The sequence below is a fragment of the Chiloscyllium plagiosum genome, unplaced genomic scaffold (genome assembly GCF_037043375.1).
Source record: "Chiloscyllium plagiosum isolate Xiang-an unplaced genomic scaffold, Cpla_swu_hap1 HiC_scaffold_4, whole genome shotgun sequence".
Taxonomy (NCBI): Eukaryota; Metazoa; Chordata; class Chondrichthyes; order Orectolobiformes; family Hemiscylliidae; genus Chiloscyllium; species Chiloscyllium plagiosum.
Window position 1 is genome coordinate 76,692,413 of NW_028270142.1, and position 13,021 is coordinate 76,705,433.

At 43.3% G+C, this 13,021-nt stretch overlaps 1 protein-coding gene across 1 annotated transcript in view; it reads right to left on the bottom strand.

The window, feature by feature from the left end:
* Positions 1-13,021, bottom strand: part of LOC122549478 (lipoxygenase homology domain-containing protein 1-like) — a 145,756-nt gene that overhangs the window by 72,497 nt on the left and 60,238 nt on the right. Inside the window, exons 7-8 of the mRNA XM_087985872.1 lie at positions 3,613-3,672; positions 498-625 (exon numbers count right to left, since the gene is read on the bottom strand). Coding sequence (XP_087841998.1) covers positions 498-625; positions 3,613-3,672 — 188 coding nt within the window. The remainder of the gene's footprint in view (positions 1-497; positions 626-3,612; positions 3,673-13,021) is intronic.

A 13,021-nucleotide genomic window follows, 5' to 3' on the forward strand; every position in this document is an offset into this window, starting at 1 on the left:
GCTGTGGAAAACTTGTAACTTCTCAGTTGCTACACTGCCCACAATTGGATTTTTTTTTTGTTTTCAGTATTACATTCATGAGCTGTCTTTTTTTTCAGAAATGTACTCCATCCTGTAAATATAGCACCTAATATTATAAACTTTCTGAACACTAAAATTCAACAACATTGTAAATGCAAAATATACACATATCAGGCATCAAGAATTTTGTTGTAGTTCATAATACAATGTAACATTTTTAAAACACATATATAAAGAATATAATGTCAATTCATGCCGAGATGATTGCGAACAATGTCCAGGCTATGATCACTTATGAAATACTGATGTTGTTTATCAAATCAGTTTTCTGTATTACTATATGTGTAACAGAAAGGTCTTGTTATAAAACCAGCTGCATGCTTCACCATAGAACAATTAACTTATTTAGTACAGATATTAAAACTATAAGCTAAATGAAGCTTTATTTACAGGATTATTATAAACATGATGCTCACCTGATGTTTTTCAAAAGGTTTAGCATTAGGATGCCCAAGTCTTCTTTTGCAAGTATCTCCATGCTCACCAACGATCATAACGAAAACATCTGCATCAGTGCTTGCTGCAGGAAAGTCCCCAGTGAACACTTGAACCGAATACAAGGTATCTACAAATAGTTGCAAGAGTTAGTCCATTCCTGTTTCTTCCAATACATTGACAAATGTGAAAGAAAATAAAAATGAATTACTCTAAAGCAATAACTTCAGTGATACCCAGAAACAACAAACATTGGGTTATAATTTTCTCGAAAAATGTAATTGGCAATTATGGTTAATAAATATGGCAGTCTCTGCACCAACATTAACAATGACAACTCATGCCAGAGAGCTCATTAGCATACTTGTCACTACACAAGCCATCCGGAATCATGCTTTGAAGAAATAGCTAAAAGCACAGATGATTCCTGGTGAAAGACTGACAACAGAAGTGTTGTCCTTCAGTTTGGGGCTTGGTTTCACAGGAAACTGTACCAGGGGTTTGTTTTTTAATTTTCATATTTGCATGAAATCTAATATTTGCATTAAAAAACTTGTGAACTGCATTCATTCATAGTTTTTAACACAGCTACAATATTAAGCAAGGTTTCCAAGTACTTAGGAAATGCTTGGGGCCATGAGGATTTAGGACAATAGAAAGGAGCAATTTGTAGTGGCACAAGAGACAAGTAGCAGGAATGTTGTTTCGCACTGCGGAAAACAATACAAGTTCAATTAACACAGCAGGAAAGGAAGATCTCAGCAAAAGTATATCCAACTAATTCCTTGTGTGTATTTTCCAAAGTGTCTCAGCCTGACTTCTCAAGCCTACTGTAAAAGTTATTCCACATACCATTTTATCTTGCATTTTATCCCAAAATACATTCGGCCTTCTCTTGTCTCAGCACTTTCTCATATCTTCATTGTTCTGGCTACTACTGACACTCGCCCTCATCTTTATGTAACATCATGTCTCCCACCTCATATTGATCAAATGCTCTCATTGTATTATCCTTCTTACAAATCTCTTCTTTGCTTCCTTGAAAGACAAGGCAAAAGGAGAGAGCTGAAGGAGCAGCACTAGTTATCTCACGATTCGGAGATGCCGGTGTTGGACTGGGGTGTACAAAATTAAAAATCACACAACACCAGGTTATAGTCCAACAGGTTTAATTGGAAGCACACTAGCTTTCGGAGCGACGCTCATTCATCAGGTGATTGTGGAGGGCACGATCGTAACACAGAATTTATAGCAAAAATTTGCAGTGTGATGTAACTGAAATTATACATTGAAGAATTGATTGTCTGTTAAGCCTTTCATCTGTTAGAATACAGTGATAGTTTCACTTCTTTCATGTGTAAATCACAAAACCCTTTTTTTTAAAGTTGCATTCTCGGGTTAGCTGTTAACAATGGTGATAGCTAGATAATGTGTTGAAGGTGTTAGCCCCCTGTGTTCTCTGTCTATGACCTGATGTACGACAACGGATGAATGGGCACCGCACAACAATCAACAGACAGGAGGGTTCCCTCCCAGTTGGGGAACACTTCAGTGGTCCAGGACATTCAGCCTCGGAACTTCGGGTGACCATCCTCCAAGGTGGACTTCGGGACAGGCAGCAGAGGAAAGTGGCTGAGCAGAGGCTGATAGCTAAGTTCGGTACCCATAGGGAGGGCCTCAACCGGGACCTTGGGTTCATGTCACATTACAGGTGATCACCATTGCACTACACACACACACACTTTCACATGCACACGGACACAGATACACACAGACGCGCACACAGACACCCACACACACCCTTATAGATACACAGACTCCCACACATACACCCCCTCACAGACTTAAGACACTCTGCACTCACTACACACACACACACTTTCTCACACTCACAACCCCCACCCCAGACAGACACACACACAGACAGACAAAGACCCACATGCACACATATATATTGTGCGTGGTGAATTTTTTTGGTACAAAGTTACATTGCACTTTGCTCAAAAACCACATAGATTCATGTCGAACTCTGAGCTCAAAAACTGCATGAATTTATGTAAAACTCTGTTATTTCACTTTTTAGATTGGAATCAATCTAAACATCAGGTCATAGACAGAGAACACAGGGGGCTAACACCTTCAACACATTGTCTAGCTATCACCATTGTTAACAGCTAACCCGAGAATGCAACTTTAAAAAAAAGGGTTTTGTGATTTACACATGAAAGAAGTGAAACTATCACTGTATTCTAACAGATGAAAGGCTTAACAGACAATCAATTCTTCAATGTATAATTTCAGTTACATCACACTGCAAATTTTTGCTATAAATTCTGTGTTACGATCGAGCCCTCCACAATCACCTGATGAATGAGCGTCGCTCCGAAAGCTAGTGTGCTTCCAATTAAACCTGTTGGACTATAACCTGATGTTGTGTGATTTTTAACTTAGTTATCTCACAGTTAACAAGTAGCTGTTCAGTGGAAATCAGTGGAGCCTTGGAAAATTGGGTACTGGGAGACAGGCACATTCCATTCATTCCTCAGGTTTCTGAGGTGTGTCATCAGCCATCTTTAAAGTAAGATCGCATGACTGCTATCATTCTGCATCCAAGCATGAAAAGGTGAGAGACTATGACCCGCTGTAGGAAAAGACAGCCATCTGAGAATTTTGTGTAAAGTTGCAAAGCATCTGCAGACTGATGGAGTCGTAATCCTTGCTGTTGACAAATATTACTGGATGATTTGAATGGCTTAATTGCCACATGTATACAGTCAGTAGTATCCTGAACCTGTGGAAAGCCATCTAGAACCACAAACACAAGTAAACTCGCATTTGACGAGCAAAGATGGCATAATTGTTGGAAAATTAAAGAAGAAAACAGTTGTTTATTAATAATAACGGTCAGCCACTAACTGCAGTATCCTGCAAATATCTCTGGCAAAGCCCTGTTAGATTCCAGAGGCAAAGAAGCTGAGGATGGTTGTATTTTTGATTACAGGTAAAACGTGGCACCAATTGAAGCTGACAGGAAGACATATTTCTGCAAATTGCTACTACCTGAGTTGAGGTCTTGAATCTCCTGGGGCAACCTACCTTCTGCTTCTTTGCACTGTATTTCACTGTTGCTCATCTTGCTCCCATGGAGCTGCAGCTCTAGGAGCAGCAAGATACTAGTTACATTGGTCCTCATTTGAGAACCAAAGTAAAACCTAATTCAGCGTTCTAAAGTGCAGATCAAACCTCTCAACTTACAAGTGCAGGTAACACTTTAAGATGTCATAGAGATGTACAGTATGGAAACAGACCCTTAGGTCCAACCTGTCCAAGCCGACCAGATATCCTAACCCAATCTAGTCCCACCTGCCAGCAGCCGACCCATATCCCTCCAAATCATTCCTATTCATATACCCATCCGAATGTCTCTTAAATGTTGCTATTGTATCAGCCTCCACCACATCCTCTGGCAGCTCATTCCATACATGTACCACCATCTGCGTGAAAAAGTTGCCCCTTAGGTCTCTTTTATATCTTTCCCCTCTCACCCTAAACCTATGCCCTCTTGTTCTGGACTCCCCGGCCCCAGGGAAAAGACTTTGTCTACTTATCATATCAATGCTCCTCATAATTTTGTAGACCTCTATAAAGTCACCCCTCAGCCTCCGATGCTCCAGGGAAAACAGCCCCAGCCTGTTCAGCCTCTCCCTGTGGCTCAGATCCTCCAACCCTGGCAACATCCTCGTAAATCTCTTCTGAACCCTTTCAAGTTTCACAACATCTTTCCGATATGAAGGAGACCAGAATTGCATGCAATATTCCAATAGTGGCCCAACCAATGTCCTGTACAGCCGCAACATGTCCTCCCAACTCCTGTACTCAATACTCTGACCAATAAAGGAAAGCATACCAAACGCCTTCTTCACGATCCTATCTACCTGCGATTCCACTTTCAAGGAGCTATGAACCTGCACTCCAAGGTCTCTTTGTTCAGCAACACTCCCTAGGACCTTATCATTAAGTGTACAAGTCCTGCTAAGATTTGCTTCCCAAAATGCAGCACCTCGCATTTATCTGAATTAAAATCCATCTGCCACTTCTCAGCCCATTGGCCCATCTGGTCCAGATCCTGTTGTAATCTGAGATAACCCTCTTCATTGTCCACTACACCTCCAATTTTGGTGTCATCTGCAAACTTACTAACTACCTCTTATGCTCACATCTAAATCATTTATGTAAATGACAAAAGGTAGAGGACCCAGCACCGATCCTTGTGGCACTCCACTGGTCACAGGCCTCCAGTCTGAAAAACAGACTGTCTTCTACCTTTGAACCAGTTCTGTATCCAAATGGTTAGTTCTCCCTGTATTCCATGAGATCTAACATTGCGAATCAGTCTCCCATGGGGAACCTTGTCGAACGCCTTACTCAAGTCCATATAGATCACCTCTACTGCTCTGCCCTCATCAATTTTCTTTGTTACTTCTTCAAAAAACTCAATCAAGTTTGTGAGACATGATTTCCCACACACAAAGCCATGTTGACTATCCCGAATCAGTCCTTGCCTTTCCAAATACATGTACATCCTGTCCCTCAGGATTCCCTCCAACAACTTGCCCATCACCAAGGTCAGGCTCACCGGTCTATAGTTCCCTGGCTTGTCTTTACCGCCCTTCTTAAATAGTGGCACCACATTTGCCAACCTCCAGTCTTCCAGCACCTTACCTGTGACTATCGATGATACAAATATCTCAGCAAGAGGCCCAGCAATCACTTCTCTAGCTTCGCACATAGTTCTCGGGTACACCTGATCAGGTCTTAGGGATTTATCCACTTTTAACCGTTTCAAGACATCCAGCACTTCCTCCTCTGTAATGTGGACATTTTGCAAGATGTCACCATCTATTTCCCTACAATGTATATCTTCCATATCCTTTTCCACAGTAAATACTGATGCAAAATATTCATTTAGTATCTCCTCCATTTTCTGTGGCTCCACACCAAGGTGACCTTGCTGATCTTTGAGGGGCCCTATTCTCTCCCTTTTGTCCTTAATGTATTCGTAAAAACCCTTTAGATTCTCCTTGATTCTATTTGCCAAAGCTATCTCATGTCCCCTTTTTGCCCTCCTGATTTCCCTCTTAAGTATACTCCTACTTTCTTTATACTCTTCTAAGGATTTACTCGATCTATGTTGTCTATACCTGACATATGCTTCCTTCTTTTTCTTAACCACTCAATTTCTTTAGTCATCCAGCATTCCCTATACCTACCAGCCTTCCTTTTCACCCTGACAGGAACATACTTTCTCTGGACTCTTGTTATCTCATTTCTGAAGGCTTCCCATTTTTCAGCCGTCCCTTTACCTGTGAACATCTGCCTCCAATCAGCTTTCAAAAGTTCTTGCCTAATACCATCAAAATTGGCCTTTCTCCAATTTAGAACTTCAACTTTTAGATCTGGTCTATCCTTTTCCATCACGATTTTAAAACAAATAGAATTATCGTCGCTAGCCCCAAAATGCTCCCCCACTGACACCTCAGTCACCTGCCCTGCCTTATTTCCCAAGAGTAGGTCAAGTTTTGCACCTTCTCTAGTAGGTACATCCACATACTTAATCAGAAAATTGTCTTGTACACACTTAAGAAATTCCTCTCCATCTGAACATGATGGCAGTCCCAGTCAATGTTTGGAAAGTTAAAATCCCCTAACATAACTACCCCATTATTCTTACAGATAGCTGAGATCTCCTTACAAGTTTGTTTCTCAATTTCCCTCTGTCTATTGGGGGGGGGAGGGTCTATAATACAATCCCAATAAGGTGATCATCCCTTTCTTATTTCTCAGTTCTATCCAAATAACTTCCCTGGATGTATTTCCGGGAATATCCTCTCTCAGCACAGCTGTAATGCTATCCCTTATCAAAAATGCCACTCCCCCTCCTCTTTTGCCTCCCTTTCTATCCTTCCTGTAGCATTTGTATCCTGGAACATTCAGCTGCCAGTCCTGCCTATCCCTGAGCCATGTTTCCATAATTGCTATGATATCCCAGTCCCATGTTCCTAACCATGCTCTGAGTTCATCTGCTTTCCCTGTTAGGCCCCTTGCATTGAAATAAATAGTTTAGTTTATTAGTCTTACTTTGTCACTGACTGTTTGACTTACTTCTGTTCTCAGCTGTACCCGTTTCAGATCGATCTTTTTCCTCACTATCTCCCTGGATCCCACCCCCCCACCTTACTAGTTTAAATCCTCCCAAGCAGTTCTCGCAAATTTCCCTGCTAGTATATTAGTCCCCATCCAATTTAGGTGCAATTCGCCCTTCTTGTACAGGTCACTTCTATCCTGGAAGAGATTCCAATGATCCAAAAATGTGAATCCTTCTCCCATACACCAGCTAATCAGCCATGCATTCATCTGCTCTATCCTCCTATTCCTGCCCTCACTAGCTCGTAGCACTGGGAGTAATCCAGATATTACTACCCTTGAGCACCTCCTTTTTAAATTTCTGCCTGACTCTCTGTAATCTCCCTTCAGAGTCTCAACCTTTTCCCTTCCAATGTCATTGGTTCCAATGTGGAAAATGACCTCCTGCTGGCCCCTCTCCCCCATGAGAACATTCTGCACCTTCTCTGAGACCTCCTTGATTCTGGCACCAGGGAAACAACACACCATTCTGCTTTTTCGCTGCTGGCCACAGAAATGTCTGTCTGTACCTCTGACTACAGAATCCCCTAACACAATTGATCTCTTGGAAGCCGACGTACCCCTTGTTGCATTAGAGCCAGTCTCAATGCCAGAAACTTGGCTGTTTGTGCTACGTTCCCCTGAGAATCCATCACCTCCTAAATTTTCCAAAACAGCATACCGTCAACTCATCTTTCAGACAACGTACTACGAACAAATCCTTTCACACAAGGAGGCCTGAAAACAGTCGTGTGTAGTGAATAGTTCCTGGGTGTATTTTTATGTCATTCATTCAGATTGTACAATTGTCACTTTCCTCTTGCCTCAATTACACTGGTGACTTGCAGGAATCTTGGGAAACATGTCAGGTCAAAGTTGAACTGAAAATCAACTGGGCAACACAGTGGCTCAGTGGTTAGCACTGCTGCCTCACAGCGCCAGGTAACCGGGTTTGATTTCAGCCTTGGGAGACTGTGTGGAGTTTGCACTTTCTTCCTGTGTCTGCGTGCGTTCATTCCGTGTGCTCAGGTTTCCTCCTACTGTCCAACCATGTGCAGGTTAGGTGAATTGTCTGTGATAAATTGCCCATTGTGTTCAGGGATGTGTAGGTTAGGTGCATTAGTCAAGGGATATGTAGAGTAATAGGATAGGGGAATGGTTACTCTTCTGAGGGTCAGTGTGGACTTGTTGGGCCTAATGGCCTGTTTCCACACTGTAGGGATTCTATAATGACGATAGAGGCAATTAATTGATTAATATATCAGAATTGAAAAGTTGCCTCTTCCACATGGAGATTGCTATTGCTGCACAGCCTAATATGCTCTCGTTCAATTCTTAAGTTAGCAGGTTGGAGCCATCTCCTGGTGTGCTTATATTTTTGTCAGATTTCCGACACATATGTAAACCCCAATCCAGACACTCACCATGTTAAAATTTCTCTCTTTAACTCTTTCCCTCTCTGTGCAGGTGCTGCCTGACCTGTTGTTTGTTTTTCCAGCATTTTCTCTTTAGCTGATGAAAAGTTCAGCCTCAGGCAGTTGCCGGGTGCAGAGATGAGACTGGATTCTCCCGAACCATTGCTCACAGGTTGGGAAGGTCGAGAGCTACCAACATAGCAAAGGGTAGGCAATGGAGACAGGTGAGGGGTAGGGCATAAGGAAGAGAGCCTTCCACTTACCAAATCACGTTATAAGTGATTTGGCTTCCCACTGGTTGATTTGATGAACCACTTAAAAATGCGCAATTAAGGGCAATTTTGAGCTCATAAAATGAGCCATGATAGGATTACAGACTAGGTTGTAATAGCAAATTGGGCCAAGGTTAATCAATGCTGCCAATTTGGTGTAGGGATGGGGGTGTCACAAATCGTGACTTACCCACTCCACTTCAAAAAAAGATGGGCAGTATGGAAAATTGGTGATATCACTTTATTTATCTGACGACAACACTGGGCAGAGTTATTCCTGTATTGTCAGCTGCCACTCTATCCCGTTGGAGCCTGAACCATGTGTATAGTAATTCTTAAAGGCATTCTTAAAAGGAATATACATCAAATGGAGGAGGCTGTTTAGGATATTGCAAGAATGGGTGCATTGGGGCAGGAGGACTTCAAGGACCACTATTAATAGAAATTGGAGCAACTAACAAAGAGGTTAAGCTCAACTGTTTGGACCTGAAGATATACAGCAATGCTGTCACCTGGACAGTTAGTTCGGTGAATGCATTTTTACGTCGATCTCTCTCTATCTGCCCCTGAGACCATTCCATGTACCTCATACTCACCACTAAATAATCTGCAAATAATTCACACTATTGTTTAAAACTTTGATTTTATTGACATTTAAAGAACACATATCATAGTAGTCATCCATCATGTACTTTATATTCATAAAGGTTAGGCTAGTTTGCTTTAAGGTTGTCAGTCTCAGAAAGATATTGACCTCAGAAAAGTGCTTAGTATTTTTAGCATCTGAAAAGATAACTTTTAAACTGCCATCAGTACGAAGGAAAGAAATGATTGACAATTAACTGGCATGTGTGTCTCTTTTATAGTTGTAAATATATTACAGTCAAAATATTTGACCGCTTGGATGCAAGAATGACGGGGCACTTTCAGCTTAACATATCTTGTTTCATGAGAGAAATCCAATGCTTATATTCTGGACAACCACGTGCAAAAAGTGAGGGTGGCATGGTGACTCAGTGGTTAGCACTGCTGCCTCACAGCGCCAGGGACCTAGGTTTGATTCCATCCTCGGGCGACTGTCTGTGTGGACCTTCCACATTCTCTCTGTGTCTGTGTGGGTTTCCTTTGGGTGCTCTGGTTTCCCCCCCCCCAAACCAAAGATGTGCTGATCAGGTGAATTGGCCATCTAAATTGCCCATATTGTTCAAGGATGTGTAGGTTAGGTGCATTAGTCAGGGGTAAATTTAGGATAATAGGGTAGGGAAATGAATCTGGGTGGGTTACTCTTTGGAGGATCGGTGTGGACTTATTGGACCAAAGGGCTTGTTTCCACACAGTAGGGATTCTATTCTATAAATAAGTGTCATTAGCTGAAGCTTCAGCTGCAAATGAGATGAATAGTGAGGCAAAGATTGACATGGATTGTGTATTTCTGGAGAGTCATGTGCAGCTTAAGAGTGTGTAGGTAGAGAGAGAGAATAAATGATCTCTCAACAGTAAAACAGAACCGTGCAGGTAGCACAGGGATCCTCTAAGTGCACTGCATACTCAAACTAGTATTCAGTTCTAAATAGGTGAAGGTAGTGTATCAGCAATGGCAGCTATTTCTGGGAATAATTCAGGAGACACAGCAGAGATTCATCCTGAGGAAAAAGAAGCATGGTACAGGGACGAGGAAGCAATCATCCTAGGGAAGTCAGGAATAGCATAAGTCAAAAGAGAAAGCACCTTGCCTCTCACACCATGGGCCCTTATCTTACTCAGTTGCCTCTTGCGCAGCACCTTGTCAAAGACCTTCTTGAAGTCCAGGTAGATAACATCCATTGGATCTCCTTGATCTTCTCTATAATGTGCTGAAGGGCAGTGGGTAACCAGAGGATTGGGAAGCTTACAAAAATTAACAGACAGCATCAAAAAAAGAAATAAGGAGGGAGGAGATTATAAAAAGGAAGACTGTAAGAGTTTCTTTAAATATATAAAAGGCAAAAGAAAGGCAAAGATGGGAATTGGGCCACTAGAAAATGATGCTGGAGAGATAGTAGTGAGGAACAAGGAAATGGCTGAGGAACTGAATAATTACTTTGTGTCAGTCTTTACAGTGGAAAGCACAAGTAATATCCCAAAAATTCAAGAGAGTGAGGAGGCAGAACTCAGCATGGTGGCCATCACCAAGGAGAAGGTGATAGAAAAACTGAATGACCTGAAGATGGATAAATCACCTGGACCAGATGGACTACACCCCAGAGTCCTGAAGGAGATAGCTGAAGAGATAGCGGAGGTATTGGGGTGATCTTTCGGAATTGCTAGAATTAGGCAGGGTCCCAGAGGACAGGAAAATTGCTAATGTGACACCCCTGTTTAAAAAGGGAGTAAGGCAAAAGATGGAAAATTACAGACCGATTAGCCTAATCTCGGTCGTGGATAAGATCCTGGATCTGTTGTGAAGGATGAGATTTCTGAATACTTGGAAGTGTATGGTAAAATAGGGCAAAGTCAGCATGGTTTCATCAAGGAGAGGTCATGCCTGACAAATATGCTAGAATTCGTTGAGGAAATAACAAGCAGATTAGATCAAGGAGAGCCTGAAGGTTCTACACAAGAGGTTACTGAGTCAGATAAAGGCCCATGGTATTAGAGACAAGATGCTAGCATGGAAAGAAGCTTGGCTGTCTGGCAGAAAGCAGAATGGGGATTAAAGGGTCCTTCTCAGGATGACAGCTGGTGACAAGTGGTGGTCCTCAAGGATCAGTGTTGGGACCACAACTTTTCACTTTATATTTTAATGATCTTAATAAAGGAACTGAGGGGTTTCTGGCTAAGTTTGCAGACAATACAAAATTGGATAGAGGGACAGGTAGCATTGAGGAGTCGGGGAGGCTGCAGAAGTATTTGGATAGGTCAGGAGAATGGGCAAAGCAATGGCATATGGAGTGCAATGTGGGAAAGTGTGAGGTCATGCACTTTGGTGGGAAGAACAGAGGCATGAACTATTTTTTAAATGAGAAGAAAATTCAAAAATCTGAAGTGCAAAGAGACTTGGGAGTCCAGGATTCTCTCAAGGTAAACTTGAAGGTTGAGTCAGTCATTAGAAAGGCAAATGCAATGATGGCACTTATTTTGAGAGGACGTTTTTCAAGGGAGTTCTTTTTTTAAATTTTCTTTTTATTCCCTACAGTGTGGAAACAGGCCCTTTGGCCCAACAAGTCCACACCGACCCTCCGAAGAGCTAACCACCCAGATCCATTCCCCGACATTTACCCCTAACACTTTAGGAGAAAGTGAGGACTGCAGGATGCTGGAGATCAGAGCCAAAACTGTGTTGCTGGAAAAGCGCAGCAGGTCAGGCAGCATCCAAGGAACAGGAGAATCGACGTTTCGGGCATAAGCCCTTCATCAGGAGTAGAGGTAGGGTGCCTGCAGAGTGGAGAGATAAATGAGAGCGGGGTGGGGGTGGGGAGGAAGTAGCATAGAGTACAATAGGTGAATGGGGGTGGGGATGAAGGTGACAGCAACACATTTTCGGCCCTAACACTTTAGGCAATTTAGAATGGCCAATTCACCTAACCTTGATTAGAGTGGTGCTGGAAAACCACAGCAGGTCAGGCAGCATCCGAGGAGCAGGAAAAATCGATGTTTCGGGCAAAAGCCCTTCATCAGGAATAGAGGCAGGGTGCCTGCAGAGTGGAGAGATAAATGAGAGCGGGGTGGGGGTGGGGAGGAAGTAGCATAGAGTACAATAGGTGAATGGGGGTGGGGATGAAGGTGATAGGTCAGAGAGGAGGGTGGGGGATAGGTGGTAAGGAAGATAGGCAGGTAGGACAGGTCATGAGAGCGGTGCTGAGCTGAAAAGTTGGAGCTGAGGTGAGGTGGGGGAAGGGGAAATGATGAAACTGGTGAAATCCACACTGATGCCATGGGTTGAAGTGTTCTGAGCGGAAGATGAGGCGTTTTTCCTCCAGGCATCAAGTGGTGAGGGAGCAGTGGTGGAGGAGGCCCAGGACCTGCATGTCCTTGGCGTCGGGGGTGGGGGGAGGAGTTGAAATGTTGGGCCACAGGATGGAGGGGTTGATTGGTGTGAATGTCCCAGAGATGTTCCCTAAAGCGGTCTGCTAGGAGGCGTCCAGTCTCCCCAATGTAGAGGAGGCCGCATTGGGAGCAACAGATACAATAAATGACATTGGTGGATGTGCAGGTAAAACTTTGACGAATGTGGAAGGCTCCTTTGGGGCCTTGGATGGAGGTGAGGGAGGAGGTGTGGGTGCAGGTTTTGCAATCCCTGTGGTGGCAGGGGAGGGTGCCAGGACAGGAGGTTGGGTTGTTGGGGTGCGTGGACCTGACCAGGTAGTCACGGTGGAACGGTCTTCCACCGCAGGAAATGCAAAACCTGCCCCCACACCTCCTCCCTCACCTCTATCCAAGGCCCCAAAGATGCCTTCCACATCCATCAAAGTTTTACCTGCATATCCACTAATACCATTTATTGTATCCATTGCACCCGATGCGGTCTCCTCTATATTGGGGAGACTGGACGCCTCCTGGTAGAGCACTTTAGGGAACATCTCCAGGACACCCGCACAAATCAACCCCACCGCCCTGTGGCCCAACATTTCAACTCCCCCTCCCACTCTGCCGAGG